This window comes from Camelina sativa, chromosome 5 (assembly GCF_000633955.1).
Source record: "Camelina sativa cultivar DH55 chromosome 5, Cs, whole genome shotgun sequence".
Taxonomy (NCBI): Eukaryota; Viridiplantae; Streptophyta; class Magnoliopsida; order Brassicales; family Brassicaceae; genus Camelina; species Camelina sativa.
Window position 1 is genome coordinate 6,247,777 of NC_025689.1, and position 8,795 is coordinate 6,256,571.

The 8,795-nt window shown below is 35.8% G+C and overlaps 2 protein-coding genes and 1 long non-coding RNA gene across 5 annotated transcripts; 1 reads left to right on the forward strand and 2 right to left on the reverse strand.

The window, feature by feature from the left end:
- On the reverse strand, positions 334-1,295 carry LOC104785783. The gene is made up of 2 exons (XR_767413.1): positions 1,205-1,295; positions 334-971 (listed from the first exon to the last, which is right to left on the reverse strand). It is a non-coding gene; the product is annotated as an uncharacterized LOC104785783 (long non-coding RNA).
- LOC104785786 (40S ribosomal protein S5-1) lies at positions 3,951-5,475 on the forward strand. The gene is made up of 4 exons (XM_010511056.1): positions 3,951-4,163; positions 4,547-4,818; positions 4,914-5,117; positions 5,223-5,475. Exons 1-4 carry the CDS (start codon positions 4,071-4,073, stop codon positions 5,275-5,277), a joined length of 624 nt encoding a protein of 207 aa, XP_010509358.1. The 5' UTR covers positions 3,951-4,070; the 3' UTR covers positions 5,278-5,475.
- Positions 6,054-8,511, reverse strand: LOC104785787 (WRKY transcription factor 44-like). Of its 3 annotated transcripts, none has more exons than XM_010511058.2 (5): positions 8,259-8,511; positions 7,676-7,896; positions 7,453-7,578; positions 6,722-7,374; positions 6,054-6,637 (listed from the first exon to the last, which is right to left on the reverse strand). In XM_010511058.2, exons 2-5 carry the CDS (start codon positions 7,886-7,888, stop codon positions 6,334-6,336), a joined length of 1,296 nt encoding a protein of 431 aa, XP_010509360.1. In that variant the 5' UTR covers positions 7,889-7,896; positions 8,259-8,511; the 3' UTR covers positions 6,054-6,333. The 3 variants fall into 3 exon arrangements, with proteins under 3 accessions (XP_010509360.1, XP_010509359.1, XP_019101272.1); XM_010511057.2 differs by having other exon boundaries at positions 7,676-7,908; positions 8,259-8,507; XM_019245727.1 differs by having other exon boundaries at positions 7,676-8,507.

The following is an 8,795-nucleotide window of genomic DNA, read 5'->3' on the forward strand; positions in this document are numbered from 1 at the left end:
GCGGATGCTTTAACAAAACCACTACCTGGTCCATGGATTCAAGAACTAAACCGCAAGATTAGCGTCAGGTTACTGCCTCCATCTTGAGGGGGTGTGTAAAGGAGATATATAGAAAGTGAATATATGTGTAATTAATCATTCGCAAAACCCTTGTGTACAAGACTATATATATTGTAAATGCTGCACATAATGATAATCAAGCTTTGCCTCTTACACTACCCTCTCTCTAAACATATTCATGGATTTTTTTTTGTATAAACATCCAACAAAAGATGTATATTTAGACTCACTACATTATCGTTCTAGAATTTAAAATATTACAGAAATATCATGAGTAAGAAAGTAAATATTTTCATTATATATTGTCTATACAATGTAGATTAATTAACCTAGGAAAGCATATCTAATGTGAAAGATTTGTGGCCTAGTCTAATGTGAAAGATTTCTTGTTAAGAGTTAGTCTAATTCTCGCCACATGGATATGAACTTGAAGATAATAACCGAACAATACCATAAGAAATCAAAATTTCTCCATTAAACAGTCTTGAAATGCTATTTCGAATACATTCTCCACCTCCTGCTCCTCAAACACCTAGCTATCCACCTCATGCAATTTCAAACAGCTCTGTCCTTCGATTCGTTTCATTTTTGTGGTGGGAAGTTGATTTGTATCTTGGATGAACATTGAACAACCATTGCTTTTTGTTTTCAGAACATTTTTTTAGAACTGTTTGTAAGGTTTTACTTTTCTTCACATTTGTAATGTTACCACTATGAGATTTTTTTTTTTCGTAGCAACATACTATATTGTAAAACTTGTATGATTTTATTTAACTTAAATAGTTTTTATAATTGGGACGTAACCTGATTTATCTTGCAGAGATGTTGGGTCCATTCCACATGTATTAATATCCTCTAACTTGAAAATCATAGTCTGATTTGTCACTTTTTTCTGCACATTGTTGAAAGCTCTGAAACATAAAATCAGCAAATTGGTGAGTAGAAAGAGCTAATTAACTCGTTATAATAAGAAGCGTACTCCAATTGAAGTTGTTCCTTTTTTCTTTTTCCCTGGCTTTACAGTGGTATGCCTCGTTAAATTAGCTATAGAAGCTCAAGTATCATTTGATTTTATTTTTGTTTCTTCAAAAGAAGAGAATAAACAAAATTAGGTACTGGCAATCATTAAAAATAACATGCAAACCTGTGTAAAATCCTTGACCTCTTTGCAAACCAATCGAAAAAGCCATGCATCATGAGATGAGAGACACAGGTTTTTGCAAAGTAATCCATTTTTTTTGCTTTAAAGAGATAAATTACAAAACCTATTTTATATCCAAATAAAAGAGAGAGAAACACGTGGAAGAGAAGCAAGGTCAAGGTGTCAAAAAATGACGAATCATAAAATCACACAATTGCTGTCCAAAATCGTGAGTCAAAGATTGATCGAAAAATAAATGATTCAAAGTCGTCACAATCAAAGTGATCATGATTCATGAATGATCAGAACATATATAGAAACCCGAACACATATATCCATACAAGCCCAATCAATGTTTAATTGTCTACGCATCTAAACGAAGCTTTAAACTGAAAATAATACCTCCAAGTATAGTACTCCCATAAAATATACGTTAGGGTGGTGGCTACACTGAAAAATTATGGTATGAAGAAGAATTCGAGTTAAGATAATAAAAAACGATAATCATAATAAAAAGAATGCCTAGTGGCTTGATTTAATTAATTGGAACGTTGGTTTTGTAAGACGAAGGAAAATTGTAGAAAATGTGATAAAAGAAGAAGAGATACGAAGAGTTTTGATAGCAAACCCTTAAAATCTATAACACGTGGCAAAATAAATTATGCTGAGCCTAATCTGCTGACATGGGGTGAAGATTAAAAATCTGATGTGGACGGGCTGAGGAACCTCAGATTATCCCTTTTACTAGTAGTAATTTTGTTTATATATACGGGACACTATAGTTAGGCAGTTTATAATGGACTATGGTCCAGAAAAATATATAGTTTAATAACGATCATGTTTACAATTTACACCTAGAGGTAGTGAGATGTGAGACCGCGCGGATTAGTTAAGATTTAAAGGGTATATGATGTGTTTCTTTTGTAGCTGTTATCAAATTCTAGTTTCCTTTGGATTAGACTGCATTTGTTGACTCTAGAGATTGAAAAAAATAACTATCAAAGTGTCTTTTTATTTTAGGCTCTTTAGCTAGTCTCCGATTAAAAAAGAAAACTATCAAGATTTAGAGTTAAAATTAAAGTTAATACTAGTAAATCATAAACCTCATGCGCTGGTGTGTGACGACGTGTCGCTAATACGCTCCTTTGTAATAATGATTAAAGGTTCACTAAAGAAAGACGCACGTTAAAGCCAATATATATGGCTTAATTGATGCGTTTTTGGTCGATAGTAATAAAGAATCAGTTCTAATAAAAGATAGTATGATCTATGGATGATGGTGTGACGATAAAGCAAAAGAAGATGATAATTTGTATATGTATGGTCATCATTACAAAGAAGAAAAATATATTCTTCGTATCTAAGAATAATAGTACTTTTTTTAACTTATAAATCAGGTTTGGTGGTGGACATTTTGAGAACTTATTCAATCCAACGTATGATGATAGATGATTAAGTAGACAAGAATAAAACTGTACAAGACAAAGAGCTTTTTCAATTAGCAAAACGGAGCTTTTAAACTTTTGATTAGCAGATAAAACTAATATATTATTATAGATAGATATAAAAAATAAACATTTATATTTATATATTTTGGTTGGGCGTAACATCTTCATCTAACTTAGGCTACTTAGGTGTCGATTGGTTCTCCCGCTACCTCCCGCAAACGCTGCGTTTGCGGGTAGTAGCGGTTGCTAGCGATTGGTGCCAATCATACAAATCGCTTCCAATCGCTCTCAGCCGCTCCCAATCGCTCCCAACCACTGAATTCCAAAAGCTGCTTCCCGCAAGCGTTTGCGGTTGCGGGCGTTTGCGTTTGGAATTTTTTTTTTTTTTTGAAAAACTTGAAACAAATCAGTAATAATGAAATATATTTTATATATATCTTTTACCTAACTATTTTATTCATTAAAGATGGGAGAAAATGAACTACGGATACGATTGAGAATATTAAAAAATAAACAATTGGAAGAAAATAAGATTTCAATTAACAATAACCTGGAAAACTTGATGTAAATTTAATGGCACATCGCACATAAGTTCAAAAAAAATCTAAATAGATATACATTTCATCAGAAATTTAAGTAAATAAGATTATTTGTGAAAAATATAAAAACAAATAACGAGTGACTCTTCTGAGCTCTCGCTTGATCATTACTACCGATGCAAATACTGCCCCACAGAATTTATTGAGTGTGTGAGATTTGAGAAAGAAGATCTACGATCTAAAACATATATTTAGTTATTTATCAAATTACTTGATTAAAGTTTTGGTAAAAAGTCAAATGCATAAAGTAATAAGTATTTCACTATGAAATTTATTTGTTTTTAAAATAATTATTTTAGTATTTTTAACGAATTTTAATTATAAATCAAGTTTAATAAAGTTTTTGATATTTTAAAACATTTATATAATTATATATCACATTTATTTATGTTCCAACCGCTATTGCACCCACTGGTCAACCAGTCGTAAACCTCCCGCAAACGCACCAATTTTAAACCGCTAAACCAGTCGTTCAAAACGCTTAATAACGCTTGAAATTGCAATCTCCCGCTTCCGCAATCTCCCGCAATCGCAACCGCAACTGCAGCGTTTGAACCAGTCAAGCTCTTATTAGCATCAAAACTAACTATCTTCTAATCAAAATCTGAAAAGAAAAACAAAGCCCAATAGCCCATATTAGAACCCATCAAGGCCCAAAAAACCCATTTTATAAACAGAACATTACTTTCATACCTCACTCGTTTTCTAGGGTTTCTTCATTCGTGTGCGAGAGCTTCCTCTTCTTCTTCTTCTTCTTCAAGCCGCGGCTTAAAAAAGATCCCTACTTCTCTCTTCCTCCTTCTCCAATCCTCACTCCCAGTCATGGCCGCCGCCGTAGAAATCGACGCTGAGATTCAACAACAGCTTACCAACGAGGTCAAGCTCTTCAACCGTTGGAGCTTTGATGATGTTAATGTAATTTTCCTCATCTCTCTCTTGTGTGTAACAACAACTCGTAGATTGTGATACTCTTTTGGTTCTGTTCCAATCGATCTACTCGTTTGCAGTTTCTTCTCGAATCTAGATTTAGCTGTAATCTAGCCTTGTTAATGATTCTATCTCTTGACATGTAATAGACATTGAAATGGTTGCTCTGTTCTGATATGAGTACTTTACATTGGCTTCATTGTTTGAATTAGTTCAAATTGCTTCACTATTGATAATAACACTCACTTGGATCTTGGGATCTCTAAATTGACTTCAAAGGTCATGATTTTGTGTGTGTGTGTGTGTGTGTTGCAAATGATTGAGGCTGATAATTTTGTTGTATTCGATCTGTGTATCTGTGGTATGTGTAGGTCACAGACATTAGTCTTGTTGACTACATTGGTGTTCAGTCAGCGAAACACGCAACCTTTGTTCCCCACACTGCTGGAAGATACTCTGTCAAGAGGTTCAGAAAGGCACAGTGCCCAATTGTTGAGAGGCTCACTAACTCTCTCATGATGCACGGAAGGAACAATGGTAAGAAGTTGATGGCTGTTAGGATCGTCAAGCATGCCATGGAGATCATCCACCTCTTGCAAGACCAGAACCCGATTCAAGTTATCATTGATGCCATTGTTAACAGGTAATTTAAGATTGTGGTGATATTGAAACAACCTGTAGTTTCTATGAACGTTTTTTTTTTAATCTCATGAGGTTTGTTTTCTTTGTGTGAACCAGTGGTCCTCGTGAAGATGCTACCAGGATTGGATCTGCTGGTGTGGTTAGGAGGCAGGCCGTTGATATCTCTCCTCTTAGACGTGTCAACCAAGCGATTTTCTTGATCACCACTGGTGCACGTGAAGCTGCCTTTAGAAACATCAAGACAATTGCTGAGTGCCTTGCTGATGAACTCATCAATGCTGCCAAGGGGTCTTCCAACAGGTAATTAAAACACAACCTCATCATCTACATTGTGTGTTTCTTCATGGCTTTGCATTTGTATTAGTTAGAAGCTGATAATTGTTATCTGCTCTTCTTCTCTTGCAGCTATGCCATCAAGAAGAAAGATGAGATTGAGAGAGTTGCCAAGGCCAATCGTTAAGGGATCGTCCTTTCCTTTATGTTTGCATTACATCAAAGAGTTTTTGTGCTGTTTCCATTAGCTTTGGATATGTTTCAGATGATCTCTTTATCTTTAATGAAGTTTTGACGCTTGAATCGACTTGGAATCTTGTTAAATCAAACAGTTTCATATTTAAAACTATTTCATCTATATATTTCTGATTTTAAAGTTTTATAATTATGATTGTTTGTTATATGGTATCCATCTTCAAGAATTATAGTTTCCAATTTGCAGCTATTCTTCAAATAGAAAATGTAATACTGGTGCAATTGTGTTCCAACTTCCAACCCAACAAAAGATCTTTTGAAACTCGGCCAATATTTCGAATCTTTAAGGACCCAACTAAACACTGCTTATTGTTGCTGCTTGACTAGTTGGCCATCCTTCCGTTTGACAGACTGACACTAATTTATGTAACATTCCTGGATGGTGCCAATCATGTTTTATATATGCGTGCATGACTATGAGAATGTTACGAATCAGACTCAAGTGACGCAGAAGGGCTTCTTAATATCAAGACATGGCCGACCTTTTCAATCCCCCAGGTATTAGTAGTTTATTTATCCCTTCAGTTCAGACCGCAAAAATATAATCATCTAGCAGCAGATAGGTTAGCTCATTAAGGTTATGAGTTTATCTTTTGTTTCTTGGATAAGAAGTACGATACCAACGTTATACCATCCATGTAGTAGGAAGTTACAACACCAATTTCTTGATTCTATCATGAGGACACCTAAAATGTAACACTCATTTTTATTTGGTTTTGTTAAAATAACATCAGTCTTTTTATCCTTACAATCTTAATGTAAATAAAAATAGATTCACACGATTAATTAACTACTGTGGTATAAAGATCAAAGAAAAATACATGAATGGGATTAAATGGATTGCTTAGAAAGTTATATATGAAGCTAAATGGGTAAAAGAGCAAATGGTGATTGTGTATACCAATTTTGCTTTCTCTTTTTTTCTATTTCTTAACAAAAAAGAAAAAAAGAAAAAAAGAGAAAGCATGAATGGATAAAAAAATGTCTCTTACTTAGAAAGCTGTGGAGAGTTAAAAGGAAGAGTAGAGGAGGAAGTTGGAGGGTTCAAGAGCAAATGATGATTATGTTTACCCTCGTAGGTTGTAATGAAAGCTCTTGGATCATCACTCACTCTCTCAACATGTTTCCTTGCTCTGCAATTAGCACTCGTGCATCTGTAATAACTTCTTGGATACGCATTGCCTCCCACCACTTTTTGTCCGTACTTCCTCCACCTGAATCCATCTTCAAGACTGTCTGATTCAACCGAGCCTTGCGATACTCCTGCTTCACTCGATTGCTTCTCGTTCTTCCTGTTATCAAAATACAAAGTCAATACAAGAAATGCAAAAAACACAAACGCATAAACTAGAGTTTGAAACAAGCCCTAGTCTTACCTTCTTTTGTTTCTGTTTGGATCATCAAGCTCTCCTCCGTTGCTGCCTTCATCACATTGGCTACTTCTGCAACCAGAATCCGAAGTTCCAGCATTCGAATTTGTCGATTTGGGAACCGCAAACTCGAATGGTGTAATAACACAACCCTCATTCATCTTCTCTGTTCTGCTTTTAGAAGATTCATTGCTTTGATTGCTCCAAAGAGAAGAATAGAGACTATTGGTAGGGTCTTGTCCCATTGATCCTTCAGAAGCAACCGCTTTTGGTGGTTTCTGAAACCCTGAAGAGGTTGTTGATGAAGCGCGCCGTGGAAGAGGACAAGACGGCTTTGAGTGATTATGCTCACCTTGATACACAATCTCTGAAACTTGACCTTCCACTGATCTCTCTACTTTCTTCTTCACGGGACATTTGGGATGTGTGCATTTGTAGTAACTCCTTGGACACTCACTTCCTTTAACTTGCTTCTGTCCGTATTTCCTCCAGTTGTATCCGTCCACTGAAGATCTGTCCCCAATAGAGGTCTCTGATTCCGTAAAGGTTGGAACTTTCTGGACTACATTAGGACCGGATCGATATGTACCTTGGCTCACACTCTTCCCATAGCCTACTGCTTCGGTTTGTCTCCAAGTCTGTTGCCGGTTCCCTTGAAGCTAATATAGAGAAGAAAAAAATATGTCAAAACAACTTCCCAAAATCAGTAATCATGAAGATATTTGAAAGCGACTTACCATATTAGCCAATGCAGAGACGGTTGCTTTGGAGACAAGCTTTGCTTTCGGTTTATAAACAACGTAGCTTTTGCTATCTGAATCATCACAAGACTTTCCAATTCCATTACTAGTGTTTCCTTCAACCTAAGATTATCAGAAAGAGTTGAGTCAAGACCAAGATGCAGAAGATTCAGAAAGAAGATAGCAATGCCAAGTATTAAAGAGACAACTCGATCGATACCCGTGGAAATGAGACCGAAGCTGCAACTGGCTGGTTGAACCTCAAAGTCTTTGGTCTTATAGCAACGTCTACAATGTCATGGCAATTAGATTGAGGAGATACGGTAATTGAATCAGTGAGAAGCTCAGTGAAATTCCTGAAACTAGAACTTGAAGAAGGCCTCGAGGCCACAGGTTTTGCTATTACCACTCTATCACCCTCCTTCACCTCCATTACTCGACCTTAATTATCAGCTTGAAAAAAAACATATATTCCACATTCTATTAGAGATGTTTCTCATGATTCTAGTTCATGACCAACTCGTTAATCGATGAAAGACAAAACTCATTTGCCCAATTTAGGAAAGGAAAAGGTGGAGCAAGATCAAAGATCAAACAAAGTGATTGAAGAAACATCAATTCCCATATCCAATCATAAAAAATCTCTCGATCTATATATAAAACTTGGAAAAATAGTTGCAAAGATAAGATAAGAAAAGAAACTTGCTGATACACATATGTGCCCACATAAGATACAATCATACCAATAAAAAAATACAAACCCCAAAAGAGAGAGAGAAATCGAAGTAGTAAGTAGTACTCACGGTGAGATTCCAAAAGAAACTGAACTTGTGAAAAGGATTTGAGAGTAAACCCTATTTCAAAGAGAGTTAGGATCCAAGAAGCATATCCGAATCCGGTTTACGATGATTGCAATATGATATTCATAAACCCTTTCGTACGATGAGAGAGTTCGTTGAGCTTTGGCCGACACTGTAACGTATACACGTGTCACTTTAGGGAATGGTTGGATGGATCAAGGTCCGTTTAGTCTATAGCGATGATGAAGAAGCTCATGAAAAGGAAAGAGAGAGAGAGAGATGAGAGAAAGAATAAGATGGTGGGTCACTCGTTGAACGTTAGTTGAGTTTAGAAAGTTAGTTGGAAAACGTTGCCAGAACAGAAACGACATCGTTTCGCTTTTTAGTTGACAGACAAGGTCACAGCGACCAAAAAAATGTCGTATTGGTTGTTGACACGCGCGCCAACTTGTTTTGTTCTTAGCAAACACGTGAACAGAACCATACCAACCTATATATTTTTTATCTTAAAGTAAACCGAACCAAATTAAATCCGGTTTA

Coding starts and splice junctions, on each gene's coding strand:
- LOC104785787 (XM_010511058.2), bottom strand. CDS start 7,888: ATGGAGGTGAAGGAGGGTGATAGAGTGGTAATAGCAAAACCTGTGGCC. Junction 7,579..7,675: donor CTTCGGTCTCATTTCCACGG/GTATCGATCGAG, acceptor TGATAATCTTAG/GTTGAAGGAAACACTAGTAA. Junction 6,638..6,721: donor CCAAACAGAAACAAAAGAAG/GTAAGACTAGGG, acceptor TTTTGATAACAG/GAAGAACGAGAAGCAATCGA.
- LOC104785786 (XM_010511056.1), top strand. CDS start 4,071: ATGGCCGCCGCCGTAGAAATCGACGCTGAGATTCAACAACAGCTTACC. Junction 4,164..4,546: donor GGAGCTTTGATGATGTTAAT/GTAATTTTCCTC, acceptor TGGTATGTGTAG/GTCACAGACATTAGTCTTGT. Junction 5,118..5,222: donor GCCAAGGGGTCTTCCAACAG/GTAATTAAAACA, acceptor CTTCTCTTGCAG/CTATGCCATCAAGAAGAAAG.